General features: G+C 41.8%; 1 protein-coding gene across 1 annotated transcript; it reads right to left on the bottom strand.

The window, feature by feature from the left end:
* Positions 1-4,315: 4,315 nt before the first annotated feature.
* Positions 4,316-6,987, bottom strand: LOC127508281 (galectin-3-binding protein A-like). The gene is made up of 5 exons (XM_051886045.1): positions 6,781-6,987; positions 6,247-6,453; positions 6,034-6,165; positions 5,688-5,949; positions 4,316-5,546 (listed from the first exon to the last, which is right to left on the bottom strand). Exons 1-5 carry the CDS (start codon positions 6,836-6,838, stop codon positions 4,511-4,513), a joined length of 1,695 nt encoding a protein of 564 aa, XP_051742005.1. The 5' UTR covers positions 6,839-6,987; the 3' UTR covers positions 4,316-4,510.
* Between the last annotated feature and the right edge of the window lie 7,141 nt (positions 6,988-14,128).

Genomic DNA, 14,128 nt, shown 5'->3' with positions numbered 1-14,128 from the left:
TCAGTCCGCTGCTCACCCTTCCCTTTTAAAGCACATAGAGTAAGTATGGTGGCCAATACAGGACAAAGATGTCATAGTCTGAGACAGCAGAGTGTAGCCAGTCAAGCAATGAGGTTTCTTCTTACTTCTAACAAAGAACACTTCTAATGAACCAGATGACTACTTCTTCTTGTTTGTGCATATTCGATGTAGTGATGATGCAAGCTGCCTCTAAAAACACCAACAAAGAAGAAGAACAATAACATAGTGACAAAACGCGCTCTGTAGAGCAGTTTGTCCATTTAGGGCTACTGTAGAAACATGTCGGCGCAAAATGGCGACATCACATAGGCATATAAGGGGACCCACGGTATATGTAGATAGAAATGGCTCATTCTAATGTAATAAAATCATAACGGTTCATTATGTAAGGTCTTTATACACCACTGAAACCATGGTTAAGTATATTACTATGCATTTCTGTCAATAGATCCACCTAAATATTACACACTGCACCTTTAACTAAACCACAGTCAAAAGAGGAGTCATGCTTTGCTTATGCTAGGAAAGGCTGCTTCATAGTGCACGCTCTTGCAGTGTTGCCATGTCCACTTTATATATAATTAACTCTTTTGGGCTTGTTGTTTAAGCTTGGCTCATAAAGCAATAGAGTTTACGGAGTTATTAAAGTGAGCAGGTGCGGGTTATGATATTTTGGTCTTATTTTTAGCATAAAGTATTTGGATTTATTTCGGTTTATTACCCCTTATTTACACTGCACGCGTCTGTGGCACATTTCGTCTCCGGCGAGGTTTTGTTCCGTCCTCTACGCGGTGTCAACTCACACCAGGAGCATTTCAGAAGCGAAGCGGCTGGATTCGCAAGACCACAAGATTTACCTGCCCAATGTTTTTTCCTTGATTTTTTGTGTTTTTAATGGCTAAATGGTAATATTTTGTCCGGTTTAATTGTGTTTATTGCTATTCCCTACTTTGTTTTGCTGTAGCCTATACAGATGAAGTTAATACACTTAAAGTCCAGTTATGGACGACAAGGATAAAAGATTTTCAAGTTTTTCAACTTTAAATCTCTTGTTGTCAATTTCTGGCCTCCTAGTGATGTGAAATATGAGCAGGAGTCTACACAGGGTGATTATTTTGACTTTATTTTGTTTTTGAACTGCACGGCTTGGATGCGGCGTCTGTTAAAAATAGACTTGGTGCCTATCTTTAGCGAAGGGGCATGGCCAATGCTTGTGTAAACAGCGGCCGCGATCGACTCTGGTGGCCGTGTCAGAGACGTAACATGCCACAGACGTGTGCAGTGTAAATAATCCGTCTTTAAGGGGTTGTTCTTATTCACTGTTTTTTCTTGCAAGATCTGGCAACACGAATGAGTTAAGACTCGTACCGCTTTCATTGTGATTTCTTGCACCACACATAGGCTACAGAAGAAAGAAAAATTTCTAACGCACGCCAGCAGCTATATCACCCTGTAGCCCAAGACTGGTTGCCCACTGAAGCTAAGCAGGGCTGAGCCTGGTTAGTACCTGGAAGGGAGACCTTCTGGGAAAACTAGGTTGCTGCTGGAAGAGGTGTTAGTGAGGCCAGCAGGGGGTGCTCACCCTGTGGTCTGTGTGGGTCCTAACGCCCCAGTATAGTGATGGGGAACACTATACTGTCAAAAAGCACTGTCCTTCGGATGAGACGTTAAACCGAGGTCCTGACTCTCTGTGGTCGTTAAAAATCCCAGGATGTCCTTCGAAAAGAGTAGGGGTGTAACCCCGACATCCTGGCCAAAATTTGCCCATTGGCCTCTGTCCATCATGGCCTCCTAATCATCCCTATATACTGATTGGCTTCATCACTCTCTCTCCTCTCCACCAATAAGCTGGTGTGTGGTGGGCGTTCTGGCGCAATATGGCGGCCGTCGCATCATCCAGGTGGATGCTGCACATTGGTGGTGGTTGAGGAGATTCCCCCTTCCATATGTAAAGCGCTTTGAGTGCCCAGCACGTTAGGCCAGTTTTCTGTAAAGATGCTCAAGCCATCTACCAGTGGCCTTTAAGATAGAAAGCTCAGGTATGTACCAAGAAGAAGTGTGGGAGGAAGGGACAGATCTGGTCTTAACAGGAGCATGCTCCTGGAGGATTTCAGAAATGATGGAGTGGTATTTAAACAGGATCAGTGAAGGAGAGGAAATATCAAAGACCTCAGAAATAGAAGAAGAGGCAATGGAGGCACAAAGTGATGCAACATCAGTAGTTTTAAGATCACGGTAAGAAATGACTGTCTTAGGGCATTTCTTTTGAACAAGAAACTAAGACTAAATTCAGTAAGTTTATGATTAGAGATACCAGTGTCAGAAGAAGAAATGGAAGAGATATCAAGCAGGTAACAGTAGAATTGAGCAATGATCTAATTTGCCAAACTGGGAGCATGGGAGTGCTTTGTATGCATTGTGGAAAGGAGTGTAAGGCCGTGTGTTTACCAAAGCATTTTTAGCCAGCTGAAAATGCCAGCGCTATTCTGAAAATGCCTTGGTGCTGGCACTTGAGAGAACTTTGGTGGTGCAGTGTTTTTTTCAGTAGAAATGCTATATGTGCTATGATACAGAATATCTGTGGAACTGTTACTCTGATTTCTTTGATTTCAGAGACTCTGACTCTGATCTGATTTCACAAATAGTTTGTTTCTGAATATAAAAATGTTGACAATGGTATATTCCAAATTAGGGGAGCAGAAAGTTTTGATTTTGAAAGTTTAGAGTCGCACCACAACTCATTCATCTATCTATTCATCTATCTCAGTTTAATATTGTGTGGACGTTAACATTATGATGTTTAGCAGACGTTGGGTTTTGGTTACCATACCTCATGACAAGTGTTTGATGTCAATATGCTGTGGCATGAGACATAAGAAGCTGTCTGTGTTTGATGTCAATATTGCATGAACGTCCCTTTAAAATGCACAAAACAATTGGCCTAGCAACAAGACGAACACTGCAACAACCCAGTAAGCCACCAATGTCATAAGACGTTGCTGTTTGGTCTGATGTTGGGTGACCAAAATTCAATGTCAGGACAATGTCTAATGTCAGCGTAAATTTGATGTAGAATATGACGACAGCTGATATTGATATTTTGTTGGTTTTTAGTCAGGGTTTTAAGTAACCAAAACCCAATATCTGCTTAACGTCATAAGATTAACGTCACTACAGCATCCATGTTCACACAACGTTGTTTGTATTCTGATGATTTTATGTTTTAAGGACATTACACCAATCCACCATTAAGCCCAAAGAAGATGTACCTGTTGTGGATAATGACAATGAGCAGTTTTAAAGTTGCATTGCAAGACTAACATAAAAATAAGGTAGATGGGTTTTTAAATAGGTTTTTGGTTAAATGCCTGAAATTAATCTTTATGAACATATTTAATGAAATTTTTTCATTATCATTTATTCAGTTTATTATAAAGTTTGTGAATTAATTCCTAGAAGTTTTAGTGAATCCACTTCTTTAAACAAGCAAGCATGCTCTTTAAAAGTGTTACAGTGATTGTTTATTTTGATAATCCATTGCTCGTCTCATTTACCAATAAAATGTCCTTTTTAAGTTTTTAAAGTTTGTTAACATTCTTTGTTGATAAAATTAATCCTTTGGGTCTGGCTAACAGTGGATCTTGACATTTGTCCGAGCATGGTATTGAAAGATCTCTGATATTTTATTACAAGAAAAATGCAACATCTGCCCAATGTTGGAGTTTAGTGTAAAGATAACATTGTGCTTTGATGTCAACCCGATTTAAATTTTTAACCAAAATTTGACATCTGCCCAATGTTGATGTCAAACAAACAAATGTTGTGCTTTGACGTCACCCCGGTTTTCATTTTCAGACAAAATTTGATGTCTACCCAATGCTGGAGCTTTACGTCAAACAAATGGGCTTTGACGTCAACCTGATTTTTGTTTCCAACCAAAATTTGACGTCTACCCAATGTTGGAGCTTGATGTCAAACAAACGTGCTTTGACGTAAACCTGATTTTTGTTTTCAACCAAACTTTGATGTCTGCCCAACATTGGAGCTTGCCGTCAAACAAACATTGTGGTTTGGGGTCAACCTAATTTTCGTTTTCAACCAAAATTTGACATCTGTCCAATGTTGGAGCTTGACGTCAAACAAATGTTGTGTTTTGAGGTCAACCTGACTTTCATTTTCAAACAAAATTTGATGTCTAGCCAACGTTGGGAGTCCAACATCTTGACGATACATTGACATCCAGTACCTGCTGGAACTGCCCAGTTAAAGAGGAATCAAACTGACAAAGATAACGTAAGTTATATATTTTTATTTTTGAAGTGCAGTTTCAAAATTAAGAATTTTAAAGAAGTTTAAATCAACAAACATTTTAGAGAAATCACTCAAGAATGAATAACATGAATTTTAAAAAGAGACTTGGTTGATTTAATAGATTCAATTGAGCTGAAATGCCTGTAAACTACCTATTGCCAAATGTAACTCTGTGCAGTCAGATATACTCTGGACGCACCACAAATCTAAAACTGTAGTCATCAGGACAGGGGTTAGGCAGACCCATACTGCTGTTATTTGGAATCACTGCCTTGTCGTTTTTGAAGTCTTGGACATGGAAGACATTGTTTTGATTCTTACAGCTGAGAATTAATCTGTTGCTGAAGCGAATGGTGTTAGCGTAAATGTACTGATTGCCACTTGCGAGGAACCTTGCAACAGGAAAAGAATTACATGAAACACCATAGTTAGAGCATTCCTGAACACTAAGAAAAACCTGTGCTTGCCACTGGACCTTCTGCTCTTTGTAAAGAGCACTAGGGTGTGCAGGAGTGGAGAAGGTTTGAATTCTGTTATTTTGGCCATAGTTGTAATGATAGTAAGGGTAATTGATGGTTGTGTCATTGATAAATACACTAAACTCATCAGCAGTGTAGATTCTGGGCAGATAATCATAACTCATGTTATCCAATTTACTCCTGATCTTAGAGAAAGGAAGAGCATTGAACTGAAAACCTCTGAGCAGACCAGTTAGGTACAGTTTCTCATGATTCTGATAGAGAACACTTGAGGAAAACTGCATTTCATACAGTTTATCCACTGGGATCAAGAGGAAGCGGATGTGATTCAGGAGGCTGGCCTGTTGTTCTGAACTAATTTCATCACCTTTGTCTTGGATCCATCTCTCCAGAGCTTCAAGAAGTAAAGCTTCATCCTCCACAACCAGGTCTGAGCGCTGCAGCAGAGCGTCCATCATGTGAAAGGAGATGGTGCTCCACACTGGAGAGCTTATGAGGAACTCGCAGTTCCAGGAAAGATACTGAAGGACATTCTCCTGCAGAACAAGGTCACCTGTGCGGACGCCATACTCGTACATGGATACCTGTGTCTGGAAGGTGTTGTCTTCAGGTAAGAGTAAAGTGAAGACTCTGCCAACATCCTCCATAAGCTTCTTCACTCCAAAGATAAATGCCAGCTGATGGAGACATTGAGCTGATGTGATGGAAACATCAATTTGACGTGTGTACAAATACCTGAGAAAAACAGATGAGATAGTCTAAGTGTCTATTACCACTAATATATTCAGTAGGATTACGATATGCACTATTCAAAGCAACATTCTCTATGAATTGAGACAATTGGATTGAGCTACGAAGTGGGCTTAAGAAAGGTACCTGAGAAAAGTAGGGACATGAGGATGGCACGTCTGTCTGACATCTACTGTGAGGTTTCTGGACTCATTTGTTATATTTAGTTCTGGATAAATCATGAGGATCAAACGATGCACACAAAACGTCAACTCTGCCTCTTCACTGAGGTCTCGTACATTAATGCTGAAATCACAACCATCTCCACTGTCAAACAGAAGACCAAGATCATCAGACAAACCCAGACTGTTATCCACAGAGAACTGACGATTGCTGGTTATGTTTGTACCTGCAAAGAAAGTGTAATAAAACAGATTGAAACAATAGAAATAAAAGAAATATTGCAAATATTTCTGGTTGTTGAATTTCTTACCATTCTCACAGACCACTCCTGTATCCTCTTTATGTGAGCAGTCAGTAACACCCCAGCCTTTGAAGTTACAATCAGACAATGAGCTCTCCGAGCCTTTACAGTTCATGTCATCCAGCCAGATTGGACCAGAACCTAAAAAATTAACACAATTATTATCATCACAGTGGGCAGCAATCAAATTCACTCCCAAACGTTGCACTGAGGACCTTATACCTTCACCATATTGTCCTCCAGGCGTAACTGATATCGCTCCAGGGAAACCCATCTGACGACACACCACTTGTGCTTCGGCCAGGTCCCATCCGTCATCACAAACTGTACCCCACTGTCCATCATGATAGATCTCCACACGACCAGATGAAGGCAGATCTCCGACAAGTCTTACTCTGCCCTCCTGTGTTGGCTGCTTTGATCTGTAATCTTCATCCAGCAGCAAAAGATTAAAAGGTTAAGAGATATTACTGAAAAAAAAAAAAATTCTCAGAAAATGTGTTGTTTAACCTTAGCTAAGTGCATTTGTTGTTGTAATAGGGAGACATATTTGGTTGTAAAATTCCAAAAGATTGTTTAAGACTAATGCTGTAGATTACATTTAACATAAAAATACAGTGCAATGTTCACAAATATATATATTTTTTTAAGTTTGTAACAATGTATTAATTTTTATAAAACTCATGAAAATCCCCTAAATACAAATACTACAAACAATGTATTTTAAAAAGAAGTATTTTTGTTTTTTTTACTAACCAAACAGGGTCCGACGTGCTGAAACATGAAGAAACAGTAGAGGCCATAGAAGATACATGATTCTTCTCTTGCTGGAAATATATTGCGAACAGCAGAGACATGAACACAATTCTCAACTGAACGAGTTAAAAACATCTTGCCTTTCCTTTAAATAACGACCAAATCAGGTCAACTATTGTGAAACTTGGATCAGACGCTGTGTAATCACATTTGAGGGCTACCATAAGTTTCATTTCCTGAAAAGGCTACATTTTCAAGTTTCGTTACATGTGAATTTAAACAAAAACTACGTGTCAGCATGTTCTGGTCATGCAGTGCGAGTGAGACCAGTCCAACAAAATTTACACAATATAGAAAGTAAGTCATAAGTTCATTTAATTTGTTCCCCGGTTAGCCGTCTGTTCTCCCTGTCACAACTATGAAGACAGTTCCCCAGCCATCAGCGCCTCTGATCATGGACAAGAAGGACATCCCTAGCTCTTTGCTGCCAAGCTAATTCTGTTAGAAAGCCTGTTCGCTCTAGCAAAGGTGGTTGAGCACTGCTTGACTGTGATTTGAAACTTGATCAGCAAGTAAACTCAGTTGTCAGATCATCAGTTTACCATCTCTCTTAGACTACCGTAACTCTCTGTATTATAGAAACTCCTCTACCGTGGCTCATATCCAGACAGTCTAAAATGCAGCAATGAGCAGTGATGTAACATTGATTATATTATTGCAGTGGCACCTGTCAAGGGGTGGGATATTGAATTTCATATGTTGGAAGCATGAAAAAATGGGTAAGCAAAAAAATCTGAGTGACTTTGACAAGGGCCAAATAGTGATGGCTAGACAATTAGGTCAGAGCATCTCCAAAATGACAAGTCTTGTGGAGTGTTCCTGGTACATTCTAAAATATAACTGGGTAATATTATTTGTCATTTTCAAGAAAGTAACCTATAGGCTACTTTCACAAAAATGACAAATATTACACAGAATGTAATATGCATGTTTTTAAGGTATATTACAGTTTCATTTGAAAACGGTATTTTACTTTGTAAATTTGTTTAGCTTTTTTACCGTTTTTTTAGTATATGTAGTGGTTAGTATCTACAGTACCAACAGAGGTGCAAGAAAGGACAACTGGTGAACTGGCCTCAGGGTCATGAGCGCCCAAGGCTCATTGATGCTGGCCTGATCACATAAAGACCAATTCACACTGTACTGGTTTTGTCGGGAGCTTGTTTTCACCGAATGAACATGTTGAATTGGAATTAGAATGATAAGTGACGTGCTGTAATCAGGTGACTATCACCGTTGTTCTGCGTCTGTCAGTTAGATATGAATTAGCCTTTACAGAGCTTCTGTTAAAATTAGGGATGGACTTTTTACAAAAATATTGTACTCGAATATTTGGGCTCATAAAAAACTAACATTTTAATACTCATTTATTTAAATGAAGTTCAACGAGAAAGACATTTTTTTAATCATTGCGTTTTTGTCACCTTTTCTGAAGAATGATTAGGCAATATGAACAACAAGCTTATATTACATCTTGAGATTTTCTTTTAGTTGAAAACATTAAACAATGTGTGTATACAAAAATATACTGAACATAAGTATTTAAGCTCAAGCAGAACGAACGGAGAAAAAAAAAATACTAGTAAAGCAGACTGCGCCAGTTATCGTGTCCACATGCTTATGTGAAAGTGGCTAGAAGCATGCCAGCGGAGGCACCGTTATGATTCAGAGCAATGTGGGAAACCTTGAGTCCTGGCATTAATGTGAATGTTGATACATACCAACTACTCAAAGTGTTCCCAGATGGCAGTGGCCTCTTTCAGCAGGATAATGCACCACGGCACACTGCAAATATTGTTCAGGAATGGTTTGAGGAGCATGACAGAGTTCAAGGTGGCCTACAAATTAGGTTACTTACAAATAGTAGTCAGTTACTGATTTGAGATTACATGACAAAAATTGTAGTTAGTAACGTAATCCATTACACATTTAATGTAATTAAAAAAAGTAATATAATCTGACTACTTTATGATTACTTTTGATCTTACTTGTTTATCACACTGATTTGATTAGGATAAACTTGTACCACATTGATATAAAAATAAAAAGAGGAAGAAAATATTTTTCCATTCAACAGCATGAAGTGCATTAAATATTACATTACTTTAGGGTTTCCCAGACTGGTGATGGAACTGCAGTTTGTGAGTGTAATGAAAAGCTACTAAGTAATTAAATCACTAAATAAAAACAACAACAACAACAACAACAGCAATAATAAATAATAACAATAATAATAATAATAAACACTTGCTACTGTAACGATGGGTCGGCAGAGCGGGGATCCATTTGCAAGCTTTATTAAGAACAGTATTTACACAGGTAGACAGGGGCAAAGGCAGGAACATAAACAAGGACAGGCAATGGTCGAGGCAGGCGGCAGACAAACAGAATCAGGGAACAGGCAAAGATCAGGGCAGGCAGCAAGGGTCACAGAGAATAAACAATCCAACGGTAACGGTAAACAGTCCACAAGAAAACGCTCAGAGTTGATCACCGGGGCAAATCAAGACTTCGCCAAGGGTGTGTGTGTGTGTGTGTGTCTTAAATAGTCCAGGTAATGATCTGCAGGTGTGTGTGGCAATTGGTGCATGTGATTGGAAGGGAGGATTATGGGAAGTGGAGTCCAGGAACTGACAGGAACAGACAGTGATCGTGACAGCTACAGAGGATATATATATATATATATATATATATATATTATATATATATATATATATATTTATTTATTATTATTTTTTTTTATTGATTAGATATGCAATGCTGCAATGTTGAGAAAAAACACTTGTTAAATGAATGAATTTCTGTAGATCCATTAATCAAATGATGTGGGTCTCAGTTTTCAGTGATAGTCACATGACTAGTAGCTGGTCTATGTGTGCAATCCCACAAACCTGGAAGACCTTGGAGCCTCACCTCATAACTTGCAGGACTTAAAAGATTGGCTGCTAATGTTTTGGTGCCAGATACCATTGGACACATTCAGAGATCTTGTGTCCATGCCTCGATGCATAAGAGATGTTTTGGCCATACATGAAATTAGGCATGTGGTTTTAATGTTGGCTGATCAGTGTAAGTGACTTTTAGTGTCTGTACGCCTCTCAGCTCTTCCTCCTCTCTCAAGACCTTTGGTTCTAATTTCCTGCTTCGGATTGATCTCTCGATACTGACCTGCCTCATGGCCCTGACCTTGCATCTTGATTTTCCCCTCTGTTCTTGGATGGTCTTTCCTTGTCGGGGAAATCCGGCACTCTAAAAGATACTTAAGTGACTTTGTAAATATCACAGTAATAAATAACTATGCTACTTTAATTATATTTCTTAATACCACTTAAGTTAGTGGTTCCCAATTCTGGTCCTGGAGCACCCCAGTGCTGCACAAAGACTCCAAAGCTGTATTTGAAATCGCCCCCTATACCCTCATTCACTATACCCTACATTAGCCCACTAATATAGTTCACTTGAAGGAGTAAATAAAAACGAGTTCAGAGTGTGCTGGAAAGGCTGTTGCTTTTGCAAGGTTTGTGCTTGCCGTTTTATAATTATATAAAACTTAGCAAACTGGCAGCTCCAGTATAATGAAAAGATTTATAATGAACTATGTCATGGAAACTATAACCTTAAAGGGTTAGTTCACCCAAAAATTAAATTCTGTCATTAATTACTCACCCTCATGTCGTTCTACACCCCTAAGACCTTCGTTCTGTCAGCACATAGACAAGGGACTCAGGTATGTGGTACAAATAACAGCAGGTTTGGAGAACAGCAGCAGTGGAGAACTAGGACGTATCACAGGAACAACAGGTAAGTATTCAGCAGGTAAGTGGGTCAGGCAAAACAATATGGTAAGGTAGACATTGACGTAGACCAGACAAGGGAGTGCAGGAGAAGTAAGTTTTTATAGGAAGTGCTAACGATGATGTGCAGGTGCAGGGAATCCGTGAAACAAGGAGATGATGAGCTGACTGGGTGCAGGTGTGGATCAGGAGGAATGCTGGGAAATGGAGTTCAGGGACGGTGAGATGGATAGTGACCGTGACATTACTTCCCCCTCCCAATAGGCACGTCCTCGCGCCGTAGATGGAACAACCGGGGAGGGAGGGTGGGCGTCCTGGAGACTGGGCAGGAGAGTGACGGTGACATTGCAGATAGTTATGTAGCCTCCAGGACGGAGCTGGGAACTCAGGGACCATGGCAGTTCAGGCATCTCGGGGGCCATGGTGGCTCGGGCAGCTCAGGGGGCCATGGCGGTTCAGGAGGTTCAGGGCGCCATGGCGGTTCAGGAGGTTCAGGGCGCCATGGCGGTGCGGTCTCCGTGGCCTCGGCCACTATGGCCACGGGTATATGGCGCCCCCCCAAAAAATTCTTGGGAGGAGCTATGGGTCTCTGGGCTGGAGCGGGGTCTGGAGCAGGCTCGCAGGATGGAGCGGAGTCTGTAGTTGACTCGGGGACTGGAGCGGAGTCTGGAGCGGAGCCCGGAGCTGACTCGGGGACAGGAGCAGAGTATGGAGCAGACTCGGGGACTGGAGCCATCACTGGACGCTGGTCAGTGGCTGGAGCCATCACTGGACGATGGTCAGGGGCTTGAGTCATTGTGTGGGTGGCCCAAACACACACAAATGTAAGTGCCAAGACAGGCACTATGATGTCCTCTAAGAAAGGAGCAAATACAAAAACTGGAGCGGGCTCATGGGCTAGAGCGAGTTCAGGGGTGAGATCCATCTCGGGACTTGGGACGATGGAGGGAGTCGCCTCTGGACTCGGGACGAAGGACGGAGTCGCCTCTGGACTCGGGACGAAGGACGGAGTCGCCTCTGGACTCGGGACGAAGGACGGAGTCGCCTCTGGACTCGGGACGAAGGACGGAGTCGCCTCTGGACTCGGGACGAAGGACGGAGTCGCCTCTGGACTCGGGACGAAGGACGGAGTCGCCTCTGGACTGGGGACGAAGGACGGAGTCGCCTCTGGACTGGGGACGAAGGACGGAGTCGCCTCTGGACTCGGGACGAAGGACGGAGTCGCCTCTGGACTCGGGACGGAGTCGCCTCTGGACGGAGTCGCCTCTGGACTCGGGACGAAGGACGGAGTCGCCTCTGGACTCGGGATGGAGTCGCCTCTGGACGGAGTCGCCTCTGGACGGAGTCGCCTCTGGACTCGGGACGAAGGACGGAGTCGCCTCTGGACTCGGGACGAAGGACGGAGTCGCCTCTGGACTCGGGACGAAGGACGGAGTCGCCTCTGGACTCGGGACGAGGGAGAGAGTCGCCTCTGAATGATCCAGAGGGAGCTGAGGAGCTTGGAGACGGTGGAGAACAGCAGCAGTGGAGAACTAGGACGTATCACAGGAACAACAGGTAAGTATTCAGCAGGTAAGTGGGTCAGGCAAAACAACATGGTAAGGTAGACATTGACGTAGACCAGACAAGGGAGTGCAGGAGAAGTAAGTATTTATAGGAAGTGCTAACGATGATGTGCAGGTGCAGGGAATCCGTGAAACGAGGAGATGATGAGCTGACTGGGTGCAGGTGTGGATCAGGAGGGATGCTGGGAAATGGAGTTCAGGGACGGTGAGACAGATAGTGACCGTGACACGTTCATCTTTAGAACACAAATTAATATATTTTGGTAACACTTTACAATAAGGTTCATTAGTTAAACATTAGTTAATGTATTAACTAACATGAACTAACAATACATTTGTTACTGTATTTACTAATCGTTGTTAACGTCAGTTAATGAAAATACCATTGTTCATTGTTTGTTCATGTTAGTTCAAAGTGCATTAACTAATGTTAACAAGATTTTAATAATGTATTAGTAAATGTTGAATCTTTTGTTTTGAATCAGTGGTTCGGATCATGTAAACAAAGCCTTGTTTACGGAAATCACTTGACTTTGGCAATATGAACCACTGATTCGAAACAAAAAAACAAAAAAACAAAGTTGTTTACTATTCATTTGTACAGTATTCTATTTGGCACATTGCTTTCTGAAAACTAAAATATGCTCTCTCAGAAACTGCTACTCTTCTCTGGTCCCTTCTCACAGGCAGATCATTCAAGGTTGTGTGAAGCAGTGGAGTGAATGAATGAATGGATGAGGCATTTATATAGGGCTTTCGTATGTACTACTGTACACCCCCCAAAAAAGCTTTACCATCATATCAGGGGTCTCTCCTCAACCACCACCAGTGTGCAGCATTCACTTGGATGATGTGACGGCAGCCACAGTACAACGAGATGAGAGAGAGAGAGTGATACAGCCAATTCAATGGATGGGGATTATTAGAAGGATATGATAAGGGCCAATGGAGGAAATTTGGCCAGGACACCAGGATTATACCCTTACTCTTTACGAGAAGTGCCATGGGATTTTTAATGACCACAGAGATTAGGGACCTCAGTTTGACATGAAGGATGGTGCTTGTTATAGTATAGTGTCCCTGTCATTACACTGGAGCGTTAGGACCCACACAGACTACAGGGTGAGCAGCACCCCCTGCTGGCCTCACTAACACCTCTTCCAACAGCAACCTAGTTTTCCCAGGAGGTCTCCATCCAGGCAGGCTCAACCCTGCTTAGCTTCAGTGGGCAACCAGTATTGGGCTGCAGGGTGATATGGCTGCTGGCATCTGAATCACATAAGCTAACCACAGGCATACCTCTGTCAGTGAAACGAGTGAAAAAAAAAAAATGCTTAAGAAAAAAAAAATGCTCTGAGTGCTTTTTATCGGCCTGGTGAACTGGAGCCTATCGTGAAACGGCCATGTTTCCACAGACCTGAGGAATGAACGGTGACATAATCCTGCTAGGTGTTGTTTACCTGACTATAACCAGTCTAAAATCGTACAGTGCACAGTGTTTGTGCAGGCTGCGCAGCACTTTTGTTCTGCTGTTCACAGTATCCTTTTTGGAGATGGGTCTTTCTAGCACGCACACTTTTCTATATTTAGATATAAAGAGCAATGTAGTTGCAATGTTATTCAGTGCTCAATGAGACTGTCATAGACAGCGACAGCATTTCTACGGCCCTGGCTCTGTTTGAGACTAGCAAGTTTTTAGGGCCAGAGTTAAATCTTTCCAGCCCGGAACCCTCTTTTCTTCAGTGGAAATGCGGAACGGTTTGAGGCCGGGAATCCGCACCGAAACCATGTAGGTGCAAAAGGGGTATATGAAAACTTCAAATATGCAATTTTGCCATTTCGGTAAAACAATTATGAATGAATAAATGTCTGAACTTTGTCTAGAACCACACTGTGTTTGTGCAGCATTTCATGTGCGTTCAAATCAAA

This window comes from Ctenopharyngodon idella, chromosome 3 (assembly GCF_019924925.1).
Source record: "Ctenopharyngodon idella isolate HZGC_01 chromosome 3, HZGC01, whole genome shotgun sequence".
Classification (NCBI taxonomy): domain Eukaryota; kingdom Metazoa; phylum Chordata; class Actinopteri; order Cypriniformes; family Xenocyprididae; genus Ctenopharyngodon; species Ctenopharyngodon idella.
This window is presented reverse-complemented; position numbering and strand designations above follow the sequence as displayed.

Excerpts from the sequence above, each read along its gene's own strand:
- LOC127508281 (XM_051886045.1), bottom strand. The coding sequence starts at position 6,838 with ATGTATCTTCTATGGCCTCTACTGTTTCTTCATGTTTCAGCACGTCGG. Across the intron at positions 6,454-6,780 it reads AGCACGTCGGACCCTGTTTG|ATTACAGATCAAAGCAGCCA; the intron begins GTTAGTAAAAAA and ends TGCTGGATGAAG. Across the intron at positions 5,547-5,687 it reads CATGTCCCTACTTTTCTCAG|GTATTTGTACACACGTCAAA; the intron begins GTACCTTTCTTA and ends TGTTTTTCTCAG.